This window comes from Polypterus senegalus, chromosome 9 (assembly GCF_016835505.1).
Source record: "Polypterus senegalus isolate Bchr_013 chromosome 9, ASM1683550v1, whole genome shotgun sequence".
Classification (NCBI taxonomy): domain Eukaryota; kingdom Metazoa; phylum Chordata; class Cladistia; order Polypteriformes; family Polypteridae; genus Polypterus; species Polypterus senegalus.
In genome coordinates this window covers 119,660,894-119,676,259 of record NC_053162.1, presented here as the reverse complement: position 1 = coordinate 119,676,259, position 15,366 = coordinate 119,660,894, and the positions used below count along the sequence as shown (strand labels likewise).

General features: G+C 35.6%; 1 protein-coding gene across 3 annotated transcripts in view; it reads left to right on the top strand.

Moving 5' to 3' along the window:
• Positions 1–15,366, top strand: part of LOC120535669 (chromodomain-helicase-DNA-binding protein 4-like) — an 84,409-nt gene that overhangs the window by 25,945 nt on the left and 43,098 nt on the right. For all 3 annotated transcript variants that reach the window (XM_039763635.1, XM_039763634.1, XM_039763636.1), the window contains exons 3-16: positions 910–1,125; positions 2,588–2,706; positions 2,792–3,066; positions 3,156–3,280; positions 3,408–3,543; positions 4,453–4,622; positions 4,732–4,962; positions 5,582–5,782; positions 5,904–6,115; positions 8,317–8,448; positions 12,965–13,064; positions 13,176–13,367; positions 13,520–13,720; positions 13,824–13,961. In XM_039763635.1, coding sequence (XP_039619569.1) covers positions 910–1,125; positions 2,588–2,706; positions 2,792–3,066; positions 3,156–3,280; positions 3,408–3,543; positions 4,453–4,622; positions 4,732–4,962; positions 5,582–5,782; positions 5,904–6,115; positions 8,317–8,448; positions 12,965–13,064; positions 13,176–13,367; positions 13,520–13,720; positions 13,824–13,961 — 2,448 coding nt within the window. The remainder of the gene's footprint in view (positions 1–909; positions 1,126–2,587; positions 2,707–2,791; positions 3,067–3,155; positions 3,281–3,407; positions 3,544–4,452; positions 4,623–4,731; positions 4,963–5,581; positions 5,783–5,903; positions 6,116–8,316; positions 8,449–12,964; positions 13,065–13,175; positions 13,368–13,519; positions 13,721–13,823; positions 13,962–15,366) is intronic.

The window sequence follows — 15,366 nt, the reverse complement described above, 5'->3', positions numbered from 1 at the left end:
ATTTTCCCAGATTGTTATAGACACGGAACACATATGAAACATGTGTATTCCAAATAACGATGTTATTTACCCCATACAATTCCAGACACCTCACACCCAGATGAACAGACTTGAGCTGGGTGAACTTCAGCTGCATCAGTGGGGGATGGGATAATAGACTGGTTGTGCTGATTGACATATTTGCAAAACATAAGCGCTGATGAAGTGGATACTAGTGTTCAGCATTTAGTCATTAAAATTGTAAATAGATATGGCAGTAATTATTAACTACATGTTTTCACAATGTCCTGAATTTCCATCCACCTCAGATAATCTATGGATTTCACCTTGTTTAAAAAAGGTGATGTTCTGTTATCCTCAGATTTTCATGGCTGTATCATGCGGTGTTGCAGATAATTAGTACTGGAGCATCTTTTGTTATGATTGATTATTTTAAATTTGGGATCATTTTAAATTTTGACATTAAGCATTTGTGTGTGTGTGTTAGGTTTGCATTGGTTTTTGGATAAAAATTGAGAGAGGTTTAGTCATTCTCTGTATCTCAAATGGTTCTTATGATGTCCCACATTGAAAAGCAGTAATTTTATGCTATGAACTAAATTAAACAGCACTTGTTTGGTCATATCTGTAGTTTGTATGCATATTGTCTTGTAAGTAGTATGTTTTGCACAAATGGTGCTCTTGACTCGGATCACTTAGTTTATGGTGTCTTAATTCCTCCTTTCATCTCCTATTTAAACAAACCAATTTGTATTGACGCTGTCCGGAATTACTTTAAGTTTCAAGGTCTGTTCAGATTTTGCTTTGAATAAGTAGCAGGAGGCAGACTTAAGAAATAAGCTTAAGAGGAAAGTGAATGTGAATGCTTTTAAATCTAGTATATACGAATAAATATTTATAATTCATTAGGAAATGGACATCAGCTCTCCAGAGGGAGGTGACTTTGGTGAGGAAGAGGAGGAACCACGGTCAGAAAGTGAGGGTAGTGACTACACACCAGGCAAGAAGAGAAAAAAGAGACTGGCCATTAAAAAGGAAAAGCGAGGAGGTAGTGGAGGTGGCAGCAAGCTAAAGAGGAAGGAACCAGAGGCAGAAGATGATGATGATGACGATGATGATTCCAAGGTAAAGGTGCATGCATACTATGCATAGTTTTTTGTAGTGCGTCTTTTAGTTAACATTCCAGACCCCCCCGCGATAGGTGAAAATCCGCGAAGTAGATACCATATGTTTGTATGGTTATTTTTATATATTTTAAGCCCTTATAAACTCTCCCAAACTGTTTATAAATATTCCCTGCACAGTTTTACAGCATAAACCCTTTGTATTCTCTTAGATATTAGGTAAGATTAATTGAAATTATGTATGTAAACACACTGTTTATATACAGTAAAACCTAAATATTATTTTAAAGATAGTGTCTCCGATATCACATATGTTACAGCCATTACAATAGACAGGTTACCAGCAATAAATACGTACAATGCAAGGAAAATTGTATACAGTAAATGTGTGTACAGTGACACTAAACGTACGTACATGTACTAAGTACTGTAAGTAGAAAATTAATTATAGTTACTCACCAACAATGACACGATGACTTGTCCAATAGCGATGAGTTTAGTTTTACTGCACAACAAAGGAGAGCGTTACAGCTCTTCTAAAGGAGCCTCTTTAGGCATCTGTATATCATTGCTGTTCTTCTTCTGGCAGACTTCAATCCAAATCCCTAAAGCAGATTCCATCCAGACTACTGCCTTATTACATCCACTTACAACTCATTTTGCACCCTGGTTAAAAGGACACTGCGGCTGTAGATCTTATATTCCTTTCCTACTTTTTAAATAAAAGGAATCATAGCCTCATTGAAGCAGGAGCAGATCGTTTTGAAGCCATAATGAAGGACTTGACTATACACAAAGATAAACGCAAAAGAGCACAAAAGTTAACTCTTTACACAGCGAAACACGTTGATGCTGAATGAGCGAGACAAGACTTTTTGGTTAACATCGCATTCAGCACACAGGAACTTAACTGCGTGCTCTGATTGGTTAGCTTCTCGGCCATCCGCCAATAGCGTCCCTTGTATGAAATCAACTGGGCAAACCAACTGAGGAAGCATGTACATGAAGTAAAAAGGCCCATTGTCCACAGAACCTGCGAATCTGTTAAAAATCCATGTTGTATATTTAGTTATGCTTGCATATAAAATCCACAATAGAGTGAAGCCGTGAAAGTCGAAGCACGATATAGCAAGGGATTACTGTACACTTCTTGCTTGTTTCAATTTGTGGTAATGATTTTTAAGAATGTATTAAGTAATAGGTTGGTTACATATTTTGCTGCATTACTTCATAAATATTCAATCCCTAGAAAGAGTAGAAGACTCCATTATTTAATATGAATATTTTTGATTTAACAAAAAAGCAATTGTGATTTAAATATGCAGATGCATAAAGTTAACAGGGTATTTATTTGCTGTGCTCTGGAGGTTTGGTATGGGTTTATTTCAGTGAATTGTTATCTGTGTCACCATTTTGTTTTTTATCATCCAGTACTAACCTGTTTTTTTATGTCTTGTAATAAGGAGCCCAAAACATCTGCTCAGTTGCTGGAAGACTGGGGAATGGAAGATATTGATCATATTTTTTCTGAAGAAGATTACCGTACACTTACTAACTATAAAGCCTTTAGTCAGTTTGTTAGGTAATGAAAGTTGTTTTTCTTTTGGTTATAGTGATTTTTTTCCAGTTTTTTTCTTGTATTTAACTTTTTTGGTATTTAATTTCAGACCTCTCATTGCTGCAAAGAACCCAAAGATTGCAGTTTCAAAGATGATGATGGTTTTGGGAGCGAAGTGGAGAGAGTTCAGCACAAACAATCCATTGAAAGGTAGCTCAGGAGCATCAGCAGCTGCAGCAGCGGCTGCTGTGGCTGCAGTAGTTGAGAGTATGGTTGCTAATCAGGAGGGAGTTAATCCTTCTGCAGCTGCACCTGCAGTAGTTACACCTGTAGTGCCTGAAATCCAGCAGCCCCTGAGAAAGGCCAAGACAAAGGAAGGAAAAGGTTAGATTTAAGTTTTATTTCATGGTTTAATGATTGCTAATTAGTGACTTAAAACTATTTTTCGAAACAAGACTATTTCTTTTGTTTAGGTCCGAATGCTCGCCGTAAACCTAAACCACCGCCTAAAGTTCCAGAGAAGAAAACTAAAGCTAAAAAAGTAGCACCATTGAAAATAAAACTGGGTGGCTTTGGAAGCAAACGTAAACGTTCTTCGGTGAGTGCTACTATTTTTTTGATGTTAGATCATGTCTGTTATTGTAGTTCATATATCTGTTATAAGTATTTTTAAAAGATGGGCTTTTGTCCTTCATAACATTAATTTGCATCTGTTACATTCCAAGAGTGAGGAAGATGATTTAGATGTGGATTCTGATTTTGATGATGGAAGTATGAACAGTTATTCTGTGTCTGATGGCTCAAATAGTCGAAGCAGCCGAAGTCGTAAAAAACCAAAAGCAGTACGCAAGAAAAAAAAAGGTAATGGTTTAAATTATTTACAAATTTTCAATTCCTATTTTATTATTTTGCTTTATTAACCAAACCTCCACCCCCCGCCCAAAAACCCCATTAAAGTCCCATCAGGGCAAATACTGGGGCTGGCCTTTCATTCTACTGTTCTTTTTCTTTCTTTTTCATTTGAATTACTTTTTGGATGTTCCACTCAGCCTCTTATTGTCTACTTCAAATAACGCTTTGGACTTATGAAAATTATAATGTTGCCACTGCCTCTGTGGCTCATATTGATAATTTGGTGGTTATGTAGATGAATTTCTCTTCACATAGTATTCAAGTTTTTAAACGAATTGTTCCAATTCATTTTTCTTCCTTACTGTAGTCGTTCTCTTTAACATGCGACCCAGATAGATGAACTAGTAAACAGAATTTTATATTTTTGCCTTCATCATACACATTTGGTATATTTTTAGATGCTGGTCAACCACTAGTCTGGTCTTATTACTGTCAGTTGACAGGTTCTAAATTGTTGGTAGATTTTTTTTTTTTTTTTTTAAAATAAACTTTTCTTGCGGGTTGTCTTTTTTTTTTTATACAGATAAATGAAATGGTGACACTTTACACAAAATTTGTATGTAGTATGTGGTACTGTTGTGGTTATGACATTTTAAGGAACAATAATTGTGTTAAGATTCTAGATATTGTTTAGTATTTCTATAACATTTGCAATTCTGTAACATCTGTTACTGTCTTTGAGGAAACACTGTATTCAGAGATTAAATTGCATAATTGACTCGTACTGAAAGCTGTAACTGCATATTATAGGTTCAGGTTGGTATGCAAAATGAAAAATAAACTACAAAATGTGCTTTTTGATATTTGGGGCACATGAGTGCATCACCTTTTTAACTTCAATATTTCATTTCGTTGTAGGTGAAGAGGATGGTGATGGATATGAAACTGACCATCAAGACTATTGCGAGGTGTGTCAACAAGGAGGAGAGATAATTTTATGTGACACTTGCCCTCGAGCTTACCATATGGTATGTTTGGACCCAGATATGGAAAAGGCACCAGAAGGCAAATGGAGCTGTCCGCACTGTGTAAGTGGATACTGCAGTGTTTCAGATATTTTGAAAATCTGTTTAATATGTGATGTGTGTGTGGTGTTTTTTGTTTCTTTTAAAAAAATTTTGCATGTCTCAATTTTAGGAAAAGGAAGGAGTCCAGTGGGAAGCAAAAGAAGATAATTCTGAAGTGGAGGAGGAAAATGAAGAAGTAAATGCAGAAGAGGATGATCATCACATGGAGTTTTGTAGAGTATGCAAAGATGGGGGAGAATTGCTTTGTTGTGATGCCTGTCCTTCATCATATCACATTCATTGCTTGAACCCACCTCTGCCAGAAATCCCCAATGGGGAATGGCTCTGTCCACGTTGTACGGTGAGTTAATTAAAAGTTCCAGCAAATAAGATAACCATTGAATCCTGGCTGATGTAGCTTTGTTGTCAACTTATTTACTGAAAAGTGTTTCTTTGTTCTCAGACATGTACTAACCAGAAGATAAGTTAAAATTGGATATTGAAATTTTCCCCTTTTGTAATGGGAAATATAAAACTTTTTTACAGAGTTGCTTACTGTTTAACTTGTACATAATAATAATAATATTATTATAAGCCAATTTTATTTCATAACCTGTAATGTCCATCATAAGAAGTATCGGCTCGGACCACAAAATGTTTTTTCTGTGAAATAACATTTTATTTAATGCAAATGGGCATTTGTGTATCCATGTAAAACTTCACTGCTTTCAATTCTTTTTGTCAATGTGGAATGCATCATGCTAGCACTTATTACACCCATACTGCAGAAGGAACTGTGCAGATAAGCCGATTTGTTTCACAGAAGCAGATTAGTTTAAGGAATTAACTTGCTGCTGTTGCATATCTATATGTATATCTGTATATATAGAAAATGTTAATATTTATGTAAAAATTAAATATAAAATGTGTCTAGGCTCAGTTGTTTATCTTATACTTTTTGTCTCTCTTATGTATCACAGTGTCCACCTATGAAAGGCAAAGTGCAAAAAATTTTAACTTGGCGCTGGGGAGAACCTCCTCCTCCAACTCCTGTTCCTCGGCCTCTAGGTTCTAATGATGGTCTAGATCCCAAACCACTGGCAGGTCGTCCAGAAAGAGAATTCTTTGTTAAGTGGAGCAACATGTCCTACTGGCATTGTTCATGGGTGTCTGAATTGCAGGTTGGTCTTTCAGCCTTGTCTCCTGTCAGTGCTGAATGTGTCATGTTTTTCTTTTCAACCTCTAATTCCATTTAGTAAGTCATTGCAAAATATTGAAATATATATATTTTTTCCCCCTTAGCTTGAACTTCATTGCCAGGTGATGTTCAGAAACTATCAGCGCAAGAATGATATGGATGAACCTCCACCTATAGATTTTGGAGGTGAAGGTGATGATGACAAGAGTTCAAAGAGAAAAAATAAAGATCCACTCTATGCTCAAATGGAGGAACGCTTTTTCCGTTTTGGAATTAAATCTGAGTGGATGATGATTCATCACATTCTAAACCATAGGTATGGCTTCCTACTTATAGACACTGGCATATTACACATTTCTAGATATCCGCTGCCATAAAATTAATTAAAAACAAGCAACCTGAATAACTGTCTGTACAGTTGATAGTGTGTGAATACCACAGACTCCTCCTGGATGGGAAAATAGACTTGCATTTTGTAATAAAAACAGATTAGTATATAAACTATTTTACATAAAAATAAATATTGGTGAGTGTATGTATAGTGGTGTATTTAGAAAGTTGTTTTAGCATAGTAATGATAATGTTCCATGAATAAGGGATGGAATAATTTGGAAAGCTGATCAGTTTGTGGAAGGAGTTGAAGATAGGAAGAATAGGAGTGCATTGAAATTGACTTCTTGTAGGTGGTCTTTGACAACAAAAGCTTTTTTAACTATACTCAAAGGGGGTGGGAGAAGTAAAAGGGGGAAAAGGCTGCTCAATTTCATTCTATAGCAATTTTGCATCTGCCCCCAACACTTAAAATGGGCTCCACTTTGCAGTCATCCACAGATAGGCAGATATATATAATCTTTTGACCATGAGGTAAACAATGGGCCCTCTTGTTGTGCTCGAAGTTGTTTTACATTCCTCTGTTCAGGGAACAGTCTTCCACACCTCTTCTGTCTTGTCCTAGTATATTCTTACAAATTTTAGGTAGACTCTTCCCCATCCTGAAAAGTTGTATTCCTGCAACCATTTCATAGATGATATTTCTGTTTAGGTTTTTTCTAATGGGTTTATATATACATTACTGCTTCAGTGATGCCTTGTGAGGCTTGTAGATCATTGGATGTTTTACCCTCCGTTTTATTGTACTCATAGCCCTGGGTGAAGTTTTTAGTGTTTCCACTTCTTTATATCATTGAATGCCTTTTCTATGCACACAAATAATTGGATTAAAATGAATAACTCGGCGAAGACAGAAACCTGGTTTCTTTACTTGCCCATGTATGAAAAAGCTTCTTCCTTAAACTACACAAAAAAGGTTTAAACATCATCAATCACAAATCAGAAAATAGGCATTTTCTTATATTTATAAATCCGAGTTACATTTAGATTTGGCCAATTTTTCTCATTTAAAATTTGCAATATATTAGTTTTGCATGGGTCATTGCAGTTGAGGCTGTGTTGTCACTGGTAGGCATACTTTTAACTGCTGGTGTGGAGTAGCATAAACTAATCTTCCAAGTCTGTAAGTAAGTAAGTGGTTTTTCAACTCAAGGGGTGGAGGTTGGGTTGCCGTCATTGGTTTGATAGCAAGTCAACTTAGGAAAACCCATGTTTCCCCATTTCTAAGTGACCTCCATTCAAATTTACCAAGAGGGTGGTTTCCAATTGCTGCTAGACAGTCGTCCAAGAATTTAAAAAGGCTGTGTGGGCTGATTGTCTAAGAATGAACCATTTTAGAGCAGAGCCGATGAAAAGCAAATCTTAAAGAAACGTCTTAAATGTCAAACATATGAGACCATGTGATGTAATTTTGATAGATTTATTGCTATGGCTGGTTTTGCCAATTTCCAGATCACTTATTTACCCTACTGTTCACCTTTGGCCGGAAGTATGAATTCCCTCAACTTGGTCGACTGTAAATCTATGCATTACTTCCTGATACCAACTAATACTAAGTACTGAAATTTGATACCTAATACAGTATATTGTGTAACTCAATTAAAAACATTTAAGTAGCAGTTCTGTATGTATTAATTTTAGTCATTAAGTGATAATACTTAATGTAGTTCAATCGTTTATAAATGTGTAAGAGTAAATTTCAGTAAACAGTAACGTATAGAAGTTGAAATCTGGTCCAACAGGTGTTTTTAACATTAATAAAAACAAACACTGTTACTGAGGTAGTACAATAAAATGTTACAAATTTCATTAAATTTAATTAAGCATTGGAGTCTTTTGTAAAAGGTATATGTAAAAATTGAGAACATTAAAAAAAAAAAAAAAATTAAACAAAGATTTAACGTGGTCTTTTGTAAACAATTGTTCAGAAAAGTAATTCAGAAATATAAACCACTAATACTCCTCGGCTTATAGTAGCAATATGTAATATGAATAACCAAGAAAGTGATTTTGCAGTCCTAAATTGCTAGATTTTGATTGCTTTCAGCGCTTCAGTATGCTTAAGAAAAATTGTCTAGCCACTAATCAAAACTTGTAATTTTTTTATACATCCATATTTATACCCAGCATTGATAAAAAGAACAGTGTTCACTATCTGATTAAATGGAGAGAACTTCCGTATGACCAATCTACATGGGAAAGTGAAGATATGGATATTCCAGACTTTGACACTTACAAACAGACTTATTGGAACCACAGGTTAGTATCCGTGTTTGAAGGCTGCATGGTTTTATATTTTTAATTTTCACTGTTGAATGAGAATGCTATGTAATCTGGTTTGTAACTATGCCCTCTTTATATTTTCAGAATATTCTAGGGTGTGTTTTTTTTTTTTGTTGTCAATGAGAAATCTAAAGAAGCATAGACCATGCAAAATATGTTTGATCTCCGGTAGTAGTTAAAATGTAGCATCTTTGTTGAAGCCTATCAAAACTTGTCATCACTTCTATAAAGGTTTATCTTCAGCACTTGTTTGTGGCACTAAAATAGTGGATAATAGGTGAATAAGAATTGGCGCCTTCTAACTTAAAAATTAAAGATTCACCTTGCAAATGTATTTGGTAGCTTTTCTACTTGGTAATTTGTCTGGACATCTTATACAACCAAATTCAAGGATCAGACATCTGTTGGTGCAATTTGTCGAATTTATTTTATATTTCTGCAATGTGCTTGCTGATCATCAGAAGCAATAGGATAGCCAAAAGGAGAAAGTGTCATAAGGATGGGAAAGTGTATATTTTGTGTTTTTATAAAGTTAAACATTGGTTAAAAGGACTCTAATGGAGCAGGTTTAACTGTATTTTAACAAAACTTTATTGGATGTTTTACAGAGCACCTTATCTCAGAACTTGGCAACATACACAAATTAAGATAAAAGTACATTAATTGAAATAAGCATTTCACAATTTGCACATTTTGTCTGGAGGCACTTGCATCTTAGCCAAGGCTTTAGTAGCTATTTTTGGAACCAAAATGTGATTATCTGAATATATTTTTGTAGTTGTCGATACCTTTGCAGATTATTAACATCACTTTGCTGGTCTAATTCATCAGGATAATTGACTTTACTGGTCATTTTTGTTAAATTCAGAAGATTAACATTGGTTTTTGTATCTTAACTGAATGAAACTAATGCATATTTGCTTACTCTCCCTTAATAGTGTGGGTAGGCCTATAGACGAGTCAGTGATGTAATGCATTATTAAAATAGAAGGTCCAAAGATTTCTGTTTGAAGAGTTGTAAAAAAAAAAAAATTTTTACATCTGCAATTTTTATAAATGTAGCACGAGTCCCATTTAGGAGACATTATTCAAAATGAGTGAAGGGTGATGATGGATCGTGTGCTCTGAAAGATTCCTTGCCACAAGCTAGTTCTTTGGTACATTATTATCTTAAAGAATAACTTGTTTAGTATTTCACCATCCACCACACAATTCTAATATACATGGTTCCCATGGTCATGGAAATCCTAGAAAAGTAATGGAAAATGGACATTTTCCAGACCTGGAAAAGCTTTGAAAAATGATCAAATAATAGTTAGGTTTTGGAAAAGTTACGGATTGCATTTATTCATGTTATGAGATCTCGCAACAATTGTGTAGTGAGTCTGCCTGTAATTCCTTCGCCAAAATACAGTCTCAGACAGCTGTTTAAAACAATATTCACAGATGGCAAAATCCCGACTAAATTTTGATATATTGAAACAGAATATGCAGATTTTATTACATTCAGTATTGCTTCTTATTGTAAATCATTGCTTCTCAGAGAAGTGACAAGGTGGCTATGCTGTACAGTTTGAGACCCTTAAACACTCTACTCAAACAAATGGATATTCAGAGTATTTGGAATAGTGGAGAAGTGAAAACTAGCTATGTAGGCGCAGGGCTTATTGGGACATGCAGCTCGAAGTAAAAATTGCACAACGCCAAAATAGAGATTAAACTGAATAATAATGTCCAATTATCCATGTGCCCAGCTAACTGGTAAGTGTTTGATTTGTAAGCAAGATGTTGATCAACTTAGGATCCATGTGGACTTTATGCTCCCTACAATGCATTTCACGATGAATATAGATTGAGTGGATAGAAAGTTGAATTGGGTTGTCCATGAAGATCTTTTTTTTTTTTTTTTTAAATAAGCCGCTGAAGTCCCCTTTGTCTGGCACAAATAAAATTCAGACCCTAGATTTAATGAGATTATATGACAGGCAATTTAAAACATGAATAAAGTATTACTGACAATTTTTATTTTAAATAAATACATTTCTATATGATGACATTCATTGTTAAATGCATTTATAAGAAAAAAAAGAATTTAGCTTTTGTCTGTGCCCGATCTATATGGCTCAGGGAATTTTTCGCAAAGACCCTGAGAGAAGCCGCTTCAACATTAAAGCTCCTCCATGTCCTTTTTCTGGAAACCAGTGAGCAAAAGGTGCAGTGTTTTTAATCAAGACAGATTGTCTCAAATAAGGAGTCTGTGCTCAGAAAATGTGTCCAGCACACTGTCACAGTAAATCAAGAGAATAAGTCAGTTGTTATAATGTGCTGAGGGAGATCAAGGAATTTTTCTGATTTTTTTTTTTCCTCTGAGCACTGCAGACTTTTGTGAAATTGATCCCAAGTCAGAAAGGTAAATGCTATGTTGAAAGGAATTATGGTTCCAAAGCATAGTTCAGAAGTTTGAGGGATATTCTTGGAAAGGCATGGGTGGAGAACAGGGTTCTCTACGAATAAAGAGATGGTAAAGGAGAATCTGAAGGAGCATTCGGTGGTTATACATAGAATCGTCACCGACCTCATCAGGGCTGTTGGTAGCATGTAATGTTCAGATTACAAATGAGCTGCGTATGTCAGTGAAAAGAGCTAGGCAGAAAAGCCATGTGTACCGTGATGAGCGGTAACGAGAGGGAATTAACTTGGAGGAAGAGCCTTATGAGCTTGACATGTTGAAAAGAGTCAAGTGAAGGCCGATGTAAAAACAATTGCGCATGTAGCAGGTTATGCTGTCAAGGCCGAGTCTACAAGCAAATGGACTTACATTGGAAAAACACATAACTTGATTGTGAACATCCAAATATACCCGTTTTCTTTTGCAGTGTGATGGTATTATGCACTAATCATCGACGCTGATCTGATTCTCAAACACCTATCAGTGTTCCATTTAACCACATTCACTTTTTCAGGATGTTATTCATCCCAAAAATAGTTTTGTGTTTTCATACATTTCATTAATGAGAAATGATGTAAAACAGTTTCCTTCCTGTTTTGGCCAATTGTTTGAGATGTTGCAAAATTTTTTAGGAGTTAATATGTTGTTGAGTTTAAACAGTAATTCATTCAATGTACTGTAAAAGTGTTTTTCTAATGAAAGTTTTTTATTTTGCAAAATCTTTCCAAACTGTACACCATTTTATATTGTTTTGTGTACCCCAAAGTTAAACCATGTGTTTGACCTTACACTGTTCAAATCTTTCCTTATGTTGTAGTTCATGGTTGTAACCACTACTTACAAATTATTAATCCCTTAGTGCAGTCATGTGTTCAAGAGTTGAAATGAAGATTTATAGTGCAGGAGCCTAAATATATTAACTAGCAATGTTTTTAATCCCACAAACCTGTTACATCTGTGTTATTTTTGTAGCAGTTGTAAGGGCAAATGCTGCGGTGGGCTAGTGCCCTGCCTGGGGTTTGTTTGCTGCCTTGCACCCTGTGTTGGCTGGGATTGGCTCCAGCAGACCCCATGACCCTGTAGTTAGGATATAGCGGGTTGGATAATGGATGGATGTAAGGGCAAATGTATTGATGAAGTGCAAAAATTAAGTCACAAATAACACTATTTGGATAGAAGCTATGGAATTTTGCTGGTTAAAAAAGCATGGGAACCCTAAATAGTATTGTACATTTTATTGACATTATTTGGTAACACATTGTTATATTCTTCGCAGTGAGTTCTGCAAGGCAGGACACTGAGCCAATAAAACACAAACACTATGGAGTGTGGTGTCTCTGTAGATTCCTCCGACTCAAGCTCATTCCACTCATGTATGTGTTTGTACTGGGAGCAGTGATGGCTGAGACTCCATCGAAGGCCACATCTGGGAGAAGTGAATGTATAAACTGCATGCAGGAAACTGCTTAGTAATATGCCCTGGAATGTGATGTGCCGCTTTGCCTAATTCTGGACAGGAACTTGTTTAGTATAGAGTGGGATGTGTAAATAACTTTATGGTTTTTATTTATTTATTTCTTTTCCAGATACAGTATGTAGTTCATTGTGCTTTGAGTAAAAAGTGTTGCAATGAAAAACCTGGTGATGCTGAATCCATGTCTTAGCAATTTATTCTCCTAAATCTGTTGTATTTGTCAGTGTTTTTCCTCCCAATAGAGTGAAAATTTGGAAGGGGTTTGTCAATTTTTTTGCATTTTTATACTATTTTTGGTAACTAAGTTTAAACATGGCCGTACTTGTCATTTTTGAAAAGGATAACATGCTTAAGATGCACTTGCTTCAATTCCAATGTTGTGTAATAAACTGAAAGACGACAATAACACTGAAAGAATGGCGTCGACATTAGAGGTTTAATACTAAGCATAATGTTATGTCCTTGTATTTGAATTATGTGCATTTAATCGTTTATAGCTTGAAAAATTGTCTAAAGATTTAATAAATTAATGTTTCACATACATTAAAGCGTGATTCGTCTCCTTATAGAGAATTGATGATGGGTGAAGATGGGAAACCACCTAAAAAGCTGAAGTTGAAAACGAAGGTTCGCAAACTGGATAGGCCTCCTGAAAATCCTGTTGTTGATGTGAGTGAAACACATTTTGATACTACTTTGATGTTTTGAGTAAGTATTCTTCACTGTCACTGAGTTTAAACTAGGTGTTTTAGATTAGAAACTTTTCTTTCCATTTGATAGCCCACAATTAAGTTTGAGCGTCAGCCAGACTACTTGGATTCTACAGGAGGAACACTTCATCCATACCAACTTGAAGGTCTTAACTGGCTGCGATTTTCTTGGGCACAAGGCACTGATACAATCTTGGCTGATGAAATGGGTCTTGGAAAGACTGTTCAGACAGCAGTGTTTCTTTATTCGCTCTATAAAGAAGTGAGTATACCATCAATAAAGAGAGATTGTATAATGCATTTTCTGTCAGAAATGAATAATGTATTGTGTAGATGGTGGGGGTGGGTGTGTGTGTGTTATTTCCCCCTGCCCTCTTGCCAACATTTCCGATCAAAACAGTGTTTCTTTTGCAGGGTCATTCCAAGGGGCCTTTTTTGGTCAGTGCACCTCTTTCCACCATTATTAATTGGGAACGCGAGTTTGAGATGTGGGCACCAGACATGTATGTTGTAACATACGTTGGAGATAAAGATAGCCGTGCAGTTATCAGAGAGAATGAGTTTTCTTTTGAAGATAATGCCATTAAGGGAGGAAAGAAAGCCTCAAGAATGAAGGTGAAAATAAGTAACTTTTAAATTGCAAGTATAAAGTATGCCCTTTTAAATTGAGCATCAACTCTATTTTCTCTACAAAATGTAAATTGTTCTGCATCAACAGAAAGAAGCAGCTGTAAAATTTCATGTTTTACTGACTTCATATGAACTGATAACCATTGACATGGCAGTATTGGGATCCATTAACTGGGCATGCCTTGTTGTAGATGAAGCCCACAGACTTAAAAACAATCAGTCGAAGGTATGTGTGGTTTTGATTTTGTTACTTGATATGTGAAGTTGCATTTAGCTCCATATCATGAGTCATGTATTTTTTGTTAAACATGCTGATGTAATTATTTCTTTGTCATGTAGTAGATAAGTAATTGATTACATGAACATTTAAGAAGATATTTCTTCTTAATGTTTACTTGTTGTGGTTAACCCTGGGATACACTCTGACATGAGCAAGACCCTGCAACATTTGGGCTACTTTCACATAATTGTCTCAGTTTTGCATTGCTCAATAAAGATACTCTGTCAGTTAATATCTTTGGAATCAGTGTTGCAGTGTGTTGTAACTATGTTGTGTTGTCAGCACCTTACATAATAGATCATTTGTTTTTTTAGCATTCTTGAGCTGCTTTCCACGAAGAAAGGTCAAGCCACATCTTTATCAGTGCTCCCTATTGGAGCTGAAGGGAATACTGTTGAGTTCCCTGGAACAAACATTGATTTGTTTGATCTTTTGAGGCACAATTTAGTCCACCCAGCAAAGTTCTTTCAATATCTCATCCGTATGTTGGATGTGGTCACTTCTTTCATGGAATTTGCCTCCCAATTCCTTCTTTGCAGTCGTTTTAGTTTGTGGTTCAGTGCTTAACTGAAGTTTTAACTGGAACCATTTTTGTTGATGCCTTCTTGAGAACTGACTAAGTTGGATCAGGTTCACTGCTAGACTTCTCAAGGATAAAGAGGTCCAAGTTCCCAGAGCATTTCTTTGCTCTTCTCTGCAGTTTAATTGTAGAGACCAGATTGTTGCATGATATGGTTTGTAGTGTCCTCTTGATGTATATTCATCCGTTTTTAATAGCTCAGTTTAAAATTTCTTGTTTTTTTTTTTTCTATATATTGCCTGCTGATGAATAATCGCCAACAAAAATCTCTTAATCCTTGTGCTTCCTGTAAGAGTACTTGATAACTTTTTTCATTTGTCTGCATGTAGCACGTTTGCATTAACCTGCCTATGCTCTAAGTCAGCACAGGACATTTCCTCCATGGCAATTGGGACAGTGTGTGGCACTATGTATTTTCTCTATCACGCAGGTGTGCACTGTGACATTTTAGGACACTTCCCAATATGTAAGATGGATGATGTTATTTATAGCAGTACACAATGTTACTTCCACATGTATGTGATGTTCTGCATTCTCGCAGTTGATAGGAAATGACAACCAACCAGAACGATCAGTGGTATGGAAGTGGGGCTTATTGTATAACTTTACTGAAGTGCTGCTGATTCCTTCTATTATGAGGATGTTGAAATAACACTGTGAAATGTAGAAAGGTGATCTTAACATAATGAGTGGGTAATATACCATGTTTTTTGTCATTTGCTGCTAAACAAAATGTAATAAATATTTTAATATTGATTTTTAAAATACTTT